Source organism: Populus nigra, chromosome 17 (assembly GCF_951802175.1).
Source record: "Populus nigra chromosome 17, ddPopNigr1.1, whole genome shotgun sequence".
NCBI lineage: Eukaryota > Viridiplantae > Streptophyta > Magnoliopsida > Malpighiales > Salicaceae > Populus > Populus nigra.
The window spans coordinates 7762729-7780986 of NC_084868.1; the positions used below are offsets into that span (position 1 = coordinate 7762729).

The following is an 18258-nucleotide window of genomic DNA, read 5'->3' on the forward strand; positions in this document are numbered from 1 at the left end:
ATTGATTTTCTTTATTGAGTCGACGTTGATATTGCTCGTTTTCAAAAAAAAAAAAATACAAAAAATTAAGAAAAATCAAATTTACAAAAAGAAAGAAAGTTGAGGGACCAATTTTGAGATCCATGCAACATTTTACCTATAAATACTGGTCCACAACTCAAACAAATGGGGGGGCAATTTTGCAATTAAAGAAGGCAACAAAAAAAACCCTAAGGGCTGAACATTTTTTCCTCTCCTGCACCCTAGGCAGCCGCCCCCCCTCCCATTGATTTTTTTTTCTTCTCTTCTCCCTCAACAGAGAAAAGGGCCGGCTCCAGCCCCCTCCAGAATTATTTTTCTCTTCTCCCTCAACCAGGACAGCCGGCTGGTTCCACCATTTCCTGCCCCTCTTCACAGCTCCCCCACACAAGGCCACTTCCCCTCTGCCTCTCTCCCTCTCCAGCCGGTTCCAACATCTTCTTCTTCCCTTAAACCAACACCGTTTTCCTGCTCCTTCTCGCCCAAGCACAACCAGCCTTCCCAGTCTGTCATCTGCCGAACACCAGCAGTGAAGGAAGACAAACCAGCACCGTAGCCTCCCTTCTTTTTTTCCCTCTCCATCGTCTCCTCCTCTAAAAAACAGGGCCACTCCCCTTTGCCCTCTGGTTTCTTCTTCTTCCAGCAGCGACGACCCCTCCCCGTGAAGCAGCACCGTCTTCCTCCAGCAGACCCGGTTGCTCCACCCAACAGCCTCCACAGCGGCTCCCTTCTTCCGCAGCTCCGACCCAGCTCCAGCAGCAAAAACCACGAACAACAGCAGCGAAGGAAGACCACCAGCAGCCCCGTTCTCACCAGTGAGCCAGCAGCCCACACACGGCAGCGCCGGGGTAACACTTTCAGCATCTCCTTCAACCGGTCAGCAGCAGCCCTTCTTCAGCAACGGCACCCACAGACCCACGACTTCCCTCTTCAGTTGCAGAAGACCATTTCTTCTCTCAACAGTGACGGACAGAAGCCGACCCACCTCCAGCAAGCACCTTCAGCAGTGCCCACAGACCGGCCACCAGCAGCAGCAGCCGATCTCCTTCACCGCCGGTCGCCAGCCTCCAGCACTCCTTGCTGCCAGTACATGGAACAAGGGAGAAGAGGATGAGCAGTAGCAGCTGATCTGCAACGAAGCAGACCCAAAAAAGGCCGTGGCAGATCTGAAAAAAGGAGAGCCGGAATTGTTTGTGTTGTTGGTTTACTTTGCAGGTGACCGGGAGATGCACCGCCGGTACGGACGATGATGCAACCATATTATTCAATAGTTTCACCCACATTTAACTAGTGTTTTGCCTATGTTTTATATATAAAATGCCTTGATATTCTTTGTTTTATGTTTTGAAGGCACTTTTGGATGAAAGATGCAAAAAGGAGTAAATTGGAGATAATTGGCAGATTTGACCTTCAGTCGATGTTTTGTGCAGAGCGTGAGCTCTAGAGGTTGAAATGAAGTGATTCCAGTGGAATTAAAAAGGTAACATCCATACCTTTCTGGACATCTAAGGCAAGAAAATAAAATAAGGAAGAGCATGGAAATCGCAGCCTTCAAAGTCAAAATAAGGAAGAGCATGTTGACCTTTGGCCATTCCAACTTGAATATCTGGAGCTACAGAAGTCCAATTGATGCAAACTCAATTTTGTTGGATTCATGACTCAAAGTTATATAAACGCTCAAAATTGTAGCAAAAAACGATGTCATATGAGGGAGATATGATTTTTCAAAGATGACATCTGAATTCTGCCAGCAAACAGGTTTCGTGAAGAAACGAGTCCAAATGACATTCCGAAGCATTTAAACCGATATCCAAGTTTTTATTTCAGCAATTTAGCTCCTCTAAATCAAAGCTTGAAGATTTCATGCAAGGTTATTTCTCCTTTTTAGGAAAATAGTTATTGAAGTACTTAAATGTAAACAGTCTACTTAATGGAGGACTATTTTGTAAAATAGAGACCTAGGGTTTCCTAGGATATAAAAAGAATGAGAGAAGAGAAGGGGAGCAGCCAGCCAAGGAGAGAAAAACGCCCCCTTCCTCTAAGAAACCCTAAATTATGCATTCTTTCTTCTTTTTGATTAGTTGTTCAACAAACATGCAAGGCTAAACACTTTTTCTTGGTTGCAAGGACACGGAAACCTTCGGATTTCAAGAACTGTGAGATTTATTTTACCTTTTCTTTTCAGTTTATATGATGAATATGTTTGTTCTCCTATGCTTATTTTTCCTATGATTGTTTATTTTAATTGCTAGAGCGGACTCTAAGTTATTATTGTAGACAATCTATTGTTAAGTTTGATATCAAAACCGGAGTTGTGGTATATGAACTTGTGAAGCAACTGAGTTTAATAATTGTGGCGGATCTACATTATTAATCTTAGGGAGAACATTCAATCAAATCAAACATAGACTGCGGACAGTTATGTTTTCTTGATTAATCAACTTATCTAGTTCTTAAGGCTGCCATTGAATTAAATTACTAGTGCGGACACTGTGGTTGTTTGATGGTTAGGGCTAGTTATACGGCGGATCCGTTAACTAACCAATGTTAAGAAGAGATAAATATTCAGAATATAAATTGATGTTTCGTTTCCATGATCAGTTCTGATTTCTGTAGGTGGATGTGTGCTTGTGACCAAGGTTTGTTCTCTTGATAATTTTCTGATTTTATTAAATTTAGTTTGATAGTTTTCTGTTTTCTTTTGCTTTAGCCTAGATAACGTCCAACCCCCCCCCCCAAATTGCATATCATCTAGCATAAAAATCTGACTTGAATCTTCCTCGTGGGATCGACCCCTTGCTTGCTCTATACTATCTTGTTTGTTGTGTTTGAAGCTAGGGTAATTAATTTGTGCGACCGCGACATCGCAACAGACGAGAAGAGAAAAAGGAGACGATCCCGATCTCCTAGCTTGCTGGTCTTCACCGGCAGCGGCGCGTGAACCCACGCGCCGCCACTGTTCCTGCGGCACTGTTCCGGTTTGTAGAAGTCCTTCCCTGCAATTTCTGGAAGTTTTAGGGACCATTTTTGTAATTTTTAAATTATGTAATGTAATTTTTGTTTAGTGTTGAATTTTTTTTAATTTGTAATGTGGATGTAACAAAAAAAAAGAAGAAAAAGAAAAGAAAAGAAAAGAATATAGTGAAGGCCTATGTGTGTTTGTATTTTTTTTTATGAATGTTTTTTATGATAAAATTGCAAGAATAAAGAAGAATTTAAGATTTTGATTTGCTCACGGATAAAGAATTATGAACTTACATGTAAGTCGTATTTCTAAAATTCGATGAAAGAACAGAATTTTTAAAACTTCTTTAACACATCAAGTTCACGAAGCAGCTTACCTCAGGTAGGGTATGTTAGGGGGTGCTAATACCTTCTCTAACCACAACCAGTCCCTTACCCGCGAATCTCTGATAAGACCAGTACCCGGGTTTCCTATTAGCCTTCAATAAATTACTAGGTGGCGACTCCAATGAACCAATCAAAGCAAAATGAACAAAGATAAAATCGCCAGCCGACGCCGCGCGTGGATTTTTTGACGTGCGACACTTAGTTAACTTATATAATAATTATGTTCTTATCTTTTTTATTTATGTTTCTCTTTTTCATTATAAGTCTATTTTATCAATGTGAAAAGGGTACACTAATGGTGTTAAAATAAGTATAGTATAAAGTTAACATGGACTTTAATGTTTATATTCAAGAAAGTTTGCTACTAACATATTTTATAATTGTTATCTTACTCACTCTTAATATCTTGCTTGTTAAATGGTTAATATAGATTTGTGTTGTATAACCCTTGATACAACAAATACTTGATCCTTTCATAGCCTACTGTATGGATAACTGACACTTGTGTTATGAAAAAAACTTGAGATATAAATTAGCATCATGAATACCTGACAACATTTACAAATATTGGCGTTACTCAAATAAGATAATTAATATGATCATGTTAATAATTTATAATGAGCCATTAATGATAAATCATGCGATTGAAACCTCCTTTGTGTGTGGTTTTCAATTGAGTAATAAAAAGAGTTTATACTATACTTATTTGAAATACCATTAGTAAATCCTATAACCTTGACAATTGTTTTATCTTTGTTTAGTCCTTGTATTAATTTCACATCTCAAAGTTCTTTTCAACTTTGTTTCTTTTATTATTTGTGGTTTTATATAGTTGACCTCTATGTAGATCGACCATAATCTTGCTGGGTTATTTATTACTTTGACACTCCTGTACTTGGGAGAGACATCAATCATTTGATCGTTTTAATTTTTGGACGTCGTTGCTGGGGAAGTAAGTTACTGTATAAATTATATATTTTATTTTATTTTTCTTTTCTCTTTTATTTGTTTGAAATTTTTATTTATTCTTTTTCATTTTTTCTTTTTTTTCTACACTTGTATGAGAGTTTGGTCACGCACATTAAGTGATAGACTTTGTAGGAAATCTTCATCTTCTTTAGAAAACATGGCTAAAGAGGATAGCCAGTCACTTCATAATGAGAATAACCGTGTTAGGACACTTAGAGACCACAATAATCCAATAAGAACAAGTGCACCATCATGTATAGTTTTTCCTCCTCAAGCATCTCACTTCAGTTTTAAACTAGGTATTATTCAACTTTTACCTACTTTTCATGGTTTAGATCTAGAAAATCCATACTTGCATTTAAGAGAATTTGAAGAGGTTTGTAACACTTATAATGACTTAAATTGTAGCATGAACACCATCAAATTAAAGCTTTTTTCTTTTTTCTTTAATAGATAAAGCTAAAACATGGTTGCAAAATCTTAGGTCAGGATCCATTTGTGCTTGGGATGAAATGCAACAATAGTTTTTGAAGAAGTTTTTTCATTTTTATATAACAAACTTTTTCAAAAGATAAATCATCACCTTCACTTAAAAGCCAGGAGAAACATTTTACTAGTGTTAGGATAGATATAAAGACTTGCATAACACATGTTCTCATCATGGTTTTGAAACATAGAGATTGATTTCATATTTTTATGAAGGGTTAACACCTAAAGATAGGCAAATGGCATAATTAATGTGCATGTTTAGGTGTTAACCCTAATGAGAATTAAATCCACCATTTGCCTATCTTTAGGTGTTAACCATTCATAAAAATATGAAACCAATCTTCATAAAAAGCCATTGAGACAAAGATTTTTAGAAGGTTGGAGTTCTGAGGCTTATTTAACTTTTAGTTGTCAAATAGTTTTGAGTTTTGATACACGTAAATCTAGTCGGTTTAATTATTTTTTTCTAACCCTAGTTCGAAACCATCTTTCAAGGGAAAAACTCCTAAATAAACAATTTCATATTCCACCAGTGTTATAAAGTTGGAAGTCAAGACAAGGTAATCATATTTGTAAAACTCCTAAATGCATAAGATTGTAGAACTCTTACCATTATCCAACAAATTAAGACCTTAAGAGATAAGAAGATTATTCTAAAGATTAATCATTCTAAAAAAACATAAACATCTTTTAGGATTAGCTACAAGTGTCATGAAAGCATATTGACAAATGAAGAGAGAAAGAGAGAGAGAGAGAGAGAGAGAGAGAGAGAGAGAGAGAGAGTACATTACTAGTTTGCCTTCGGAGATGGATATATTTCCCCCCACTTGTATCCATCATGTATATTTTATACAAAACAAAAAAGCCTAATGCAATGTCATCATAAATATTGACAAATTTCTTATGCAAGTGTTTTTCAGCTAATTAAACTGGCAGCAATATTGAGAATGAAAGACCTCACAACAAACCCTGTTTGTTCTTAGGAACTGTATTTTGGTTTTAATTTTAACGCCTTGCCTCCAATAATATATGAAGTGCCAAATGGAGGGGTAGGAGGGAGAGGGGGGGGGGGAGGGGAGAGAGCGACAGAGAGTACACTACTAATTATATAAACCTTAAGTCAACTTACATGGCAGAGTTATTGAAACCCTACCATTCTATCTACTAATATCCTACAGTCCAAAAGATGCATTGCACAAGCTAAACCAATCAATGCTAGTGAAATGTTGGAAAAACTGTGTTTGTTTGCATAAAATAAGCATTCCAATGGAATCATATGCGCATTGAGCCATTTGGTTGCCGAGCCTGAGCTCTATTTTCTTCCTTTCTTGTCAGTGCTTTTCCTGCATCAGAAGCTACTCTAGCCATCATCTTGAAAAACTTTGATATTATGTTCTTTGTGTTAGACATCTCTTAAGAGGAAACATCTATATCTTTTTTTGTGGGCTTTTTTTTTTGTTCATGAGTAATGACCATGACTATTATTATAGGGTCAAAATTTTCTAGCCCTATGCGACAATTTAGTTCCTTTACTAGACTCAACCTTTCTCTTAATCTCTCTTGTGTTTAGCCGACAATCTAAGTGTTTCACCCACTTAAGATTCTTCTCCCCAATCTCTTGTTGATTATAGACAAGTAAATGCAACACAAGTAAAGAAAAAAAAATATAAAAGCATAAGTATTACAAGAAACAATCCCAACCTTTATTAACCTTTAATAAAGGAATACACAAAGTCTTTATGTGTGGAATGCATAATTATATTTGCATGTTGCACAACCCTTTTGGCTTATCTATAATGCAAAAATATAGAAACTACAAAGAAACTGTATCCCAAAACAAATCTGGACAATTTGTATCTAAAACAACCAACTATCGATAATTACCGAAAACTGCCTAACCCACTATAAGTTCCTGTGGTTTGAAACCCATCGAACCGTAAGCCAACCTGTCAAAACCTATTATGTTAGTTTTGTTATGATGTTGCACACCTTGGACAACTTACCATCTAAGTCAAAATTCATGCTGAGCATAAACCTGCTATTTGCAAGCATCAATACATATTTGATTAGTACTTAAAAGTGTATTTTTATGAAGGTTTTATATCATCATTTTGCACTTGAAGTATCAACAACTCCTTAATTAGAGCATGTTTTATAATGATATGTCTAATAATATAAAATACCTTTAATTTATGGTAAATGTTCATCTTAAATGCATGCTTATCATATAAATTAAAGGATTGATTGATGAGTGTAACTACTGAAATTGAGAAGACAAAGAGAAGGCTAAGCTTAAAAAAGAGATGCTGGTTCAGTCCAAATTAGAACACCATTCGGTTATTGGATTATAATTGGAGCTGTAAAACTTGGATTTAGGTCTGGTTTATATGTATGGAAAACTAAGACATAGACCTAAAACTTTTATGAAGAGTTCAAGATTTAAAAGTGCCATTTTCGAGTTCAAATGGTAGCAACAATGAAGAATCAGAATCTATCTTGCAGCTCAGACATTATTCAGTGTTCAGCCCATATCTCGAGTTCTAGAAGTCCAAATGACCTCATTCTTGTTTGGTTGGAAAGCTGAGACAATTTCCCAGAACTTTCATGTGGACTATCTGTTCAAATTATGATGTTAGCAATGACATTTTCTGCAGACAAGAAGATAAAGATTGTTACCAAGTTAAGAGGTGGCCACCCACTCAATAATTAATCATCAAATCAATAGTTCTGAATTTTGGCCTATAAAAGGAGGCATTTACCGTGCATTTAGGCATCTTGTTTTTCAGATCAAGATCATGCTCTTTATTTCTTTCTTTATATTTTTGTAATGTTTAAGTTTTATTTCATGTTATATTTTCCTTAATCTCTTGTTTATGCTTTTCATTTCCTTTACTATACTTATGTTCTTATGTTATTTATTTATGTTTCTCTTCTTCATTATGTTTAACTAAGTTTATTATGTCAATGTGAAAAGGTTAAATTAATGGTGTAAGAATTAGTATAATGTAAACTCAACATGGACTTTAATATTTGATACTAACATGTTTTGTATTTGTTATCTTATTTACTCTTAATACTTTGGTTGTTAAATGGTTAATCTAGATTTATGTTGTATAACCCTTGGTACAACAAATACTTAATCCTTTCATAACCAACTGTATGGTATAACCGACACCTGTGTTATGAAAGAAACTTGATTTGTTGTTAACATAAATTAACATCATGAATACCTGATAACATTTATAAGTATTAGCATTATTCAAATAAGATAACTAATGTAATTATGATAACAATTTATAATCCAATTGGAACCTCCTTTGTGTGTGGTTTCCAGTTGAGTAATAAAAAGAGTTTATACTATACTTATTTGAAATACCATTAGTGGATCCTCTAACCTTGACAATTGTTTTATCCTTGTTTAATCCTTACATCAATATCCCATAAAATTCTCATAAACTCTTTGTTTTATTAAATATATATATTATTTGTAATTTATACAGTTCACCTCCCTATGGTTCGACCCCGGTCTTGCCGGGTTATTTATTACTTCGACACTCTTACACTTAGAATAAGACATTAATCTTTTGATCATGTCAATATTACTTCCGAATCTGTCAATTCTCATGCATGCTGCTGTAACTCCAGTAGTGTTTACGTTGGCACGCCCTCGCGCCTAAGGTTGTGATAAACCATCCCCACCTGAAGAGTCTGACGCCCTCGTCTGAGCCTTCTTTGACTTACTCCTCCCCAGATCCTCTTGATCATCATGAAAAGGCTTCAAATAACTCACATGAAATGTAGGGTGAAACTTTGGTTTCTCTAACAGCTTCAATATGTAGGCAACAATTTCTACTCTTTCTTTTATCTCAAATGATCCATCATACCTTGACACTAGTCCTCGATGCTGATTTTTCCCAATTGTCTTCTTCCAAATTTGAGGAGTCAATTTCATCAACACCATATAACCTTTCTCAAACTCCAATGGTCTTTGTTTTAGATTTTCATATTTGTGCATACATTCGTCTGCCTTACGTAAGCTGTCCTGAGCATATTCGAATAACTCTTGCCTTTCCTTAGCAAACCTTTACGCAGTAGGATTCCTTCCCATGACTTCAATACTGCTACCTCAGCTGGAGGGTTAAGGTTGCGCATCCCAACACCAATTCAAATGAGCTTATATTCATGACTGATGACTTATGGAGGTTATAATAAAAATGAGCGTTATCTAGCATCTCCAGCCAACTTTGTTGAGTCATTGTCATATATTGCCTCAAGAATTCCTTTAGTAAAGCATTTACTCTTTCTATTTGTCTATCGGTTTGTGGGTGATTAATAGTAGAGAATTTCAGCCTTGTGCCTATTAAACCAAATAGAGCAATCCAGAATCTTCTAGTGAACCACACATCACGATCACTCACAATGTCAGATGGAACCCCAAAGTACATCACAAAATTCTTGTAAAATAACCTAACATTCATTTTAGCAATGCATATGTTTCCACACATCACGATAACTATTTTTTGCATGTAGAAGGCCCTTTCTTCTAGCTAATACCTCTGTATAGTCCCATCTCGTATGAGGTCAATTAACTTAGTATAAACTGTATTTTCCTCAATAGCTTGCTTTAATTTGTCTAGCATGTATGATTCCACCATCACAATGGAAAATATTATAGTAAGCACCTCACGCCTACTAAGAGCATCTACAACCAAATTATGTTGTCCCGACTTGTGTTTTTAAACAAAATCGTATTCTGCCAAGAACTCCTGCCACTGTGCTTGCTGCCGTGACAACTTTTTCTGAGTTTTGAAGAAATTATTAGCAATATTACTTGTCCTTACTATAAATCTCAGCCCCAAAAGATAAACCCTCTAAACTCTAAGGCAGTGAACCACTACTGTCATTTCCTTCTTATGCGTAGAGTAATTTTGTTCTGCCTCATTTAGTTTTTGACTTTCAAATGCCATTAGATGACTATCCTACACCAGTACAACACCAACAGCCCTATCTGAAGCATTAATATAGACTTTGAATGACATTAAAAAATATGAAAACTTCATTACTGGTACAAACATTACTGCCATTTTCAGCTTGTCGAATGCTTGCTGACACTCATCAGATCAGTCCCACCTCTTGTTTTTCTTTAACAAATCAGACAATAAGGTTTCCTTCTTTTTGTATCCTTCAATGAATTAAAGATAGTAGTTGGCCAAACCTAAAAATGACCCCATCTCCAGCAATATGACTTGCACTTTCTTCGAGTCCATCCTCACTTGACGCACACTCACTAAATGTCTTAGAAACATAATCTTTGTACAATCAAACTCATTTTTCTCCTTCTTTACAAACAATTTATGCTTTCGAAGCTTGCTTAGCACTTGAGACAAATATGCTACATGATCATCCATAATAAATAACAATGTCATCCAGATACACTACAACAACGTTATCTAAGTATTCATAAAGCATATCGTTCATCATCTTACAAAACTTTATAGCATATTAGTCAAACCAAACAATATAACCAAAAACTCATAAGCACCATACCTCATCACACATAATGTCTTGTGCTCATCCCCATTATCAATTATCATTTGCAAATAACCAAACCTCAAATCTAGCCTTATAAAGACAAAAACTCCATATAACCTGCCCATCAGATTTTTTATCAAAGACACCAAGTATTTGTTCTTTATTGTCACTTTGTTTAGTGCATGATAGTCAACACACATGGGAAGACTGTCATTTGCCTTCTTCTAGAACAATACCGGAGCATCATATAAAGCCTCGAAAGGATGAATGAACCCAACATCGATCGACTTGTCCAATTGTCTTCTCAATTCAACCAATTTCCTTAACGATATTATGTACGGGGGTTGCAATAGTGGCACTGCACTAGGCACTAGATCAATCCTATGATCAATAACCCTCCCAAAAGGAAGTTCCTTCGACAACTTTGAAGGCATGACATCTTCATATTTAGCCAAAGATTTGGAAATAGGACCCGATACCATTCCACACGGGCCAGAGTCCTCACATATTGTCGATGCTAAAAAAACTTCACCTTTTTTCCATAACACTTTATCCATTGCCATGACCTAGATCATGTTATTGCCCTTCTTGTTGCTTTCAGCCTCATAATTTCACAACAGGACACCAAATATGGACACAATTCATTGTTAATCAAAATACCGTTCAAATATGATAGCAAGGCAATCTTGGCTTTCCTTAGAAAATTTTGCCCAATAATGATATCGAAGTCATCCAACATTACCACTAAAACAATCATGTTTTCCATGCCATTTGTCCATAACTATTGGCACACCATATGCCCTTCCAACTATTTGATGTGCTTTGGCATTCATTACCTTCATTGTGGTATAGTTGTTTCTTAATCATAAACCAAGTTGTGGCACTGGTTGACTAGAAACAAAAATGTTCGTAGCACTTGAGTCCAAAATAAAAGTAACTTCTTTGCCATTAACCCTAATTATCACGTACATAAGGGCATCTTCCACACCTAACTTTCATTACCTCAGTATGTCAGGTAGCACCAGATCCTTTTCACAAGGTTGGATACATCCACCGAATCCTTCAACTTAGCGACCAAACAATTCAACACACGAATCGGGTTGACGTGTGTGACTATTTCTTCCCTTTCACCGTCATTAACTAGAATAGTATTAAGTTTTTCCTTCTTCGAGCATTTTCTTTTATAATATGGTCCATTATGGTTAAAACAACCTGTATTTGCTCTAGACTTCTTTCCCTGCCCTTCAACTTGTTTCCCTTTATCCTTGGAAACAACAGGTTCGAACACTCCAAGAGTGAACTTTTTCTTTTTTTCTTTTTTTCTTCCCTTTCATCATTTATTTTGGACTTTGAGGGGCCTGCACTAGAACCATATATAACAAAACTCTTGAAATCAACCAGACCATCTATGATAAAAATAAAGAAAGATAAATCCATTACTTTTTGTCAATGTAACTCTGTTTGCATCTAGGGTTGTAACTAGACAGAAAATTGAATAGTCTGTCATTCTCTGACATATTCTCAATATCAAGGATCAAGGAACTAAATTCTTTCACAACTCCCTTAACAATCTGTTCTGCTTTAACTTCTTCAAGTCCACATGTACCAGCTAAGACGTGTTATTTAATAAGAATTGTTATTTTAGTTCCTATTTCAAATGTTCCCAAGTCTCAATCTTAGGACGCCCAACATTCAAATCTTCTTTAATCCTTTTTCGCCACCATAATTTAGTATCACCCATCAAGTACATAACGATGATATTCATTTGTTCACCCCTATCAATCTTCGCAACACTAAAATATTGTTCCATATCCCACAAAAAGTTCTCTAGTTCTTTGAAACTTTGCACACCATCGAAAGTCTTTGGCTTTGACAACTTCAGCTTAGAAGTGCCACTACTACTTATAGTGTTTGCCAATGCCTTCTTTAAGGCAGAAACATCATCCTTAAAACCCTGCAACTTATGACCCATGTTTGTCGCAAGTTTCACATACTACCCAACAACCTTTTTTGCCATTTCAATAGTGAACTCAAGTATGTCATTGATAGAATGATCTCCATCCTCTGTAATATAACTAATAAGATTTTTCAAACATGTCAGTCTTTCTCGAATAGTTTCCATTGGCATATGAAACTTAGGATCGAAAATATCAGAACCAACCAAGCTATGATACCAATTGTCACAGGGTAGAATTTTTCATCAAAATTTTCGTAGCCTTATGCAGCAGTCTAGTTCCCTTACTAGACTCAACCTTTCTCTCAATTTAACTTGTGTTTATCCTATAATTTAAGTGTTTCACACACCCAAGAGTCTTCCCCTTAATCTCTTGTTGATTATAGACAAATAAATGCAATATAAGTAAAGAAACAGAATACAAAAGCACAAGTGTTATAAGAAACAATCCCAACCTTTATTAATCTTTAACAAAGGAATACACAAAAGTCTTTATGTGTGTAATGCACAATTATCTCTGCATGCTACACAACTCTTTGGCCTATTTATATTATTAAAAAAATACAAAAGCTACAAATAAACTATCTCCCAAAACAAATCTAGACAATCTTCACCCAAGACAACCAAATGCTAATAAATGCTGAAAACTGCCTAACCCGCAACAAGTTGCCTTGGTCTTAAACCAATCAAACCATAAGCCAACTTGCCAAAACCCATTCTGCCAGTGTTGTTGTGTTGCTGCATACTTTGGACAACCTACCATTCAAATCAGAAGTCATGCCAAACATGAACCCGTTGCTTGCACACACCGATACACTGCTGTTGAATCTGTCATTGACTATGCATGGTGCTGTAACTCCAGCAATGTTTATGTTGGCGCGCCCTCGCGCCTAACACTATGACAGCTAGCTACTTTGTAGTTTTGGAGAGAGAACTCAGCAAGCAATTTGGCACAGAAAGAACAAATTTGGTCTGTGATATAAAATAAACGAGTAAAGGCAGAAACTTCGGAGATACTGATAAGAGAGGAGGGATCGATGGGGGTATATACGCACATATTCTAGCTTTTACGTCAGAGAGAATTTGAAGCGACTTTTAGTCGCCATGCCTGCGGGGTCTGCAACATAACGAATATTTCAGTACTAATAAAGATATACAATGCTTAAACCTAATTTGCAAGAAATCTTATTGTTAATCTTTGATATCAACAATTTCAAATGATTATGATACTGATTGCAGACTTGTAAATTGTGTCGGTTTTTATGTAAAATAGTCCGACATCTTCATGCACCAAATTGTTCTGTCTGTTACGGTTGCGGATCTGCCCCTGTTGTTGATATGGTGACCAGGAAGAACTCTATAGATCCAACATTGTAAACACTATTCTGATGGCTTTACTAAGCAAAACAAAGCCACGAAGTCAAGTTCTGTGCATCATATGACCATACAGGGTCTAAATTTTTTTTTTTTTACCATTTCAACGTAAGGACTTCAATTTCGTATATAATTGGTTACCTTCTAAGTTTTCTTGTCCCCTTTGAAAAGGACTCCAAAAGTCCTTGTACGTAGAAGAGCAGACACAACGAAGTGTTCTTATGATGAAGGGAACACAAAGAAGTGGATGTATAGTGGGATGCAGCCATGGCAAGTCTCACTGGGTTAGATTGACTGCAATATTAGCGGCAAACTTATTGATGAATGTAGGGTTTATTTTATTCTTCCACGAACTGAAGCGCTCAGACATTATAACGGACGAAGAGAAAGTCATGATCCATCGAGCTAACATATAGAAGACCTCTGACATAAGGCCAACTTCTCAATTCATCATCCCAGACTTCTCCAGTGATATTTGCTTGTCATCTGTCAACCCTGGTGCTGTGGCTGTGTGCTTGCACTGTCAAAGAATGGTCTAGCACCGATAACAGAGGAATGGTAAGGGCAGAGAATTAATGATGAATCAAACCTCATTTTTCCTAAAAAGATCCTTTCTTTAACACAAATTCTCAAGAAACAAGTATCTTATTTGAGAAAAATATTCCTTGTTAGTGAGTAAATTTCTGTTCTCATTCCTCCCTTGTGCCCAGCCACAGAACAAGGTTTTATGAGAGTATTCTAGAATATTAGATTCACCTAGCGTACTTAACCATCAAAACTAATAAAGGGAAAACGAGAAAAAAGAGATTTCCTAAAAATGTTCCTTTTCAGAATCAACAGCTCGAATGTCCCCCAACAGAACCAATACAGGATCAAAGATCCACAATGTCATTCATTTGCTGCCCATTTCTCATTTTTCATCTCCAATTAATGACTGGAATTATCTTAATTCGAATACATACGAAAGTTTTACACCCGAGAAGAAGAAAAAAGTATTGGAGATGGAGGCATTTACTCACAAGTTATGATTTATATCTCCATCCCTTACACTCATTTTCCTGTCTGCTCCCTCCCTCGTATCCTTAAAGCACAGCACCTGCTTTCTACGAGAGTAACTGGAATTAAGTAGAATCACTTAGATGGTACAACAATGGTGTAAACCAAAAGAAACGTGACAATTATAATCGCCCCCACTAGAGTAAACTCTGGGCTGGTCCATAACCTGAGGTTTGACCTCTCTGCTCTCTTGATGGGATCAACTTCTTCAGACAGTGGGTAGTTCGAGCGCTTAGGATTCCAGGTCACGTACTTGTTTGGAGAGAACTGAGAGAAGAATGCTTTTTTCCCTTTCTTCCTGAAGTTAGACCACGCCTTGTCCCAGTCTGTTGAGAATTTATCACCTGAGGGAAGTTCATTAAATAATGTTGGCATGCGATTTGCCATTGGGTAGCAGCAGAGAGTGTAAATTTTTCAAAGTTGATGATCATGCATGTGGAACTAACCATTTCATTTTGTTCAACAGAAGACACATACCTAATTATGTGACTATGGTCGTAAATTTGTAATGCAATCTTTTACAAGCTTCTCCAATGCAGTCAAATACTTTAAAACTTTACATTGTGCTCAAATGACAGAAGAAAAATGTCAAAATAAAGACCTTGCAACAGCAATAACACACACATATTTATGTAAATAAAATGTAGCCTCGCTGAGGGAATATTTTTGATATGGTGGGACATTAGTTTTACATCACGGACAACTGTATGATATTCAAGGATGCGTTGGAGGAGAAGTTCAGCCAGTGTTTAGACATGGCTGACTAAAATCTCATTTTCCCCATACATACATACATACATATATATATATATATATATATATATATATATATATCAATGACATATCCAAAGTGTAAAAGGCATGATTTGATGATTCAGCCTTACATTTATTCTATGGATTATGGAACCTAAAAAGCCAAAAGAATTATACCTAAGAAGAAAACTTCATCAGTTTGTAAGGCTTTCTCTGCTAGAATTTTATCGTCTTTCCCTTACACAAGCTTGCTTTCTTACCCCTCCTGCCTTTGCCTATACATTGCTCTTATTCACATTGCTAACTGATTGACAACGAGCACCTGAAGCAGGATAGTAACTTAAAGGAATGTCACTTGCAAGTGCTAGTTATCAATACTACAGACCTTAAAAAAAAAGCTACAGATCAAGCTTGAATTGACTCTAATCAAGCTAGCTAAAAGGATGCCGTGAAGTAGCTTGATAACTATCTTCATGACTATTCCAAGTAAATGATGGGCTAAGCTTTGTCAGTGAAAAAATTTAGTGCAATGGTCATATATTGGATCCACTCTACTATCTCAACTCTAGCAATGCCAACCTTCGGTAAAGCCATAAATTTGATGAATAGGAGATAGAAAGATGAGGGGATGACTTGACTATAAGTGGAGGTCAAATATTTTCGTGAGCAGTAAGCAGCTGATCTTTCCTTATTTTGGAAAAGCTGGAAAGTTGGTAGGCAATTCCTATTTCATGATTTCTCTTCTTTTTTCTTTTCAGTATTCCACTTCACGAGTAGAGCAAATGAAACCAGAGGGATGTAAGAGTTTTCAGTTCCACATGGGACCTCTAAACAGAGCAATCACAATGGAAAAGGTACAAATGTCCTACTGACTACAAATTTAACAAGGAGTTTGAAATGACAGAATGAACATGCTTTGCAATTGAGATGATGGTGACATTGCCTCAGCTTCACGTTTTGAAAGCTGAGTGGCGAGTAAAAACATCGAAATTATGCACATATTTGGAAGCCCTCAACCCCTCTTCCCATCCTACAGAATCATCAACCTCGGTATATAAACAAGTCAGATATCTGAACTAGCCTCGCCAAGGTAAGCACCCTATCCTTGAAGAAACTAACATAATTACCCTGGGTGGAAAAGCAATTATGTTATCAAATGTCTAATCTCAAGCTCAAAACACCAGCTTCAAGATTTTAAAAAACATCTGACTACCGATCAAGCAGAACATACAAACAAAGACATCGTAAACTGCAGTTCTGTCATTCAAAGACAGAATTTACTTGACGACACAGAATGAAATTAGTCATAGAAACAAGACTAGGAAATCATACTGTATGCCAGAGGTAGAACACAACCTCATAGTACACACATGTTCTACTATTTTGGATAATGCTTTCAGTTTCATGAAATGCATCTAATTTGCTGAAAAGTTGGAGCCACTGTTAGTTAACAGTTATATTTTCTCAAGTTCATTTGATCGGATGCCCATTATCTCTAAACCACGGAGCAGGGAGAATGAGCAGCTAATAGAAGCATGTAACATTGTGAAAGTGGCCTGTTGTTTATCTAAAAAGAACACAGGGTTCTGGCAAGAAATCGACAATGTTGCTAGTTGAACACTGGGAAGTACATCTTTTGAATAAATACAGAAATCACAATTGGGAAAAGGGAATTGAACAAATATCAAAGACACTAACTATCCTGTTCCTACATAAAGCAGCCGAAGCCTTAACTAAATCTAACTAGCATAAACAATTAACTAAAACCAAGAAAAGAAAGAAAGAACATAACAAAACTTTTATTTATATAAATTACTATAATAATAAAACTTATAATTAACGGGACGTACCATTGGTGTCACCATTTTCTTTGGGATCTTGGGGCTTTCTACTGGAACAGAAAGGTGGTTTTCGAGATGATGATGATGCTTTTTGCTGTGTTCTTGTTATGGTACTACTGATGCTGCTAACTTGAATATTCATTCTGCATCTCAGACAAGAAGATTCTTCCAGTTAGTTACTTCGAGAGATAAAAAAGAAAAGAAAAAAAAGCACCAACCAACCAATAGATTCGGCCTTCTCTTATCTTACTCGGACAATACTGAGCCACGAATTATTGCTACGTCACCTGAGTGCTTGACATCTAGTGATTTCGGGGACCATAAGCCAAGTGGCAGCTGATTCCTCTCCGACATTGTGTTTGGGAAAATTGTGAGAGGGGAAGGAAAGTGGGAGGAAAGATAAGGGGTTAAAAAATGAGATGAATGGAAAATCATTTTATTTTCTTTGTTTGGATAAAAAAAAAATAAGATGAAAGATAATGGAGAGAAATTATTTTATTTTATTTTTTAATATTTAAATTATAAAAATTTTGATGAAATTTTTTTTAAAAGATAAAATTACTACTTTATGTCTTTGATTTGAAACTAGAAAGTTATTTTTATTATAATAAAATTATAAATTTTATAACTTTTCCATCCAATTTCTCCTCAGAGAGAATGTTACAGGTTGGTCTAAGAGAAAATTTTTCTCTCATCTTCCTCTCCCCTCCCTCCCTCCCTTTCCCTTTTCTTTCTAAACACAAACCGGAGAAAACACCTTGAAATTTATGTTTTCCTCCGTGGAGGAAAACATTGAGATGAATAACAACTTTAGGAAAGAACCTAGTAGCTATCAATTGAAGACAAATCAGGAGGAGATCATGGAAGATAAAAGATCCAATATTCCAGCTGTTATTTAAACCTTTGAAATCACGAAACTTC

At 36.1% G+C, this 18258-nt stretch overlaps 1 protein-coding gene across 7 annotated transcripts; it reads right to left on the reverse strand.

Annotated features, from left to right (window-relative positions):
* Positions 1 to 12748: 12748 nt before the first annotated feature.
* LOC133677683 (uncharacterized) lies at positions 12749 to 17562 on the reverse strand. Of its 7 annotated transcripts, none has more exons than XR_009835816.1 (5): positions 17347 to 17562; positions 14707 to 15087; positions 13829 to 14222; positions 13369 to 13430; positions 12749 to 13285 (listed from the first exon to the last, which is right to left on the reverse strand). XR_009835816.1 is itself a non-coding variant. In XM_062099805.1 (2 exons), the coding sequence occupies exons 1-2, from the start codon at positions 17477 to 17479 to the stop codon at positions 14819 to 14821; spliced, it is 402 nt and encodes a 133-aa protein (XP_061955789.1). In that variant the 5' UTR covers positions 17480 to 17562; the 3' UTR covers positions 14495 to 14818. The 7 variants fall into 7 exon arrangements, 1 of the variants encoding a protein (XP_061955789.1); XR_009835815.1 differs by having other exon boundaries at positions 13555 to 14222; XR_009835818.1 differs by lacking the exon at positions 13829 to 14222.
* Between the last annotated feature and the right edge of the window lie 696 nt (positions 17563 to 18258).

Excerpts from the sequence above, each read along its gene's own strand:
- LOC133677683 (XM_062099805.1), bottom strand. The coding sequence starts at position 17,479 with ATGAATATTCAAGTTAGCAGCATCAGTAGTACCATAACAAGAACACAG. Across the intron at positions 15,088-17,346 it reads AGAAAATGGTGACACCAATG|GTGATAAATTCTCAACAGAC; the intron begins GTACGTCCCGTT and ends AACTTCCCTCAG.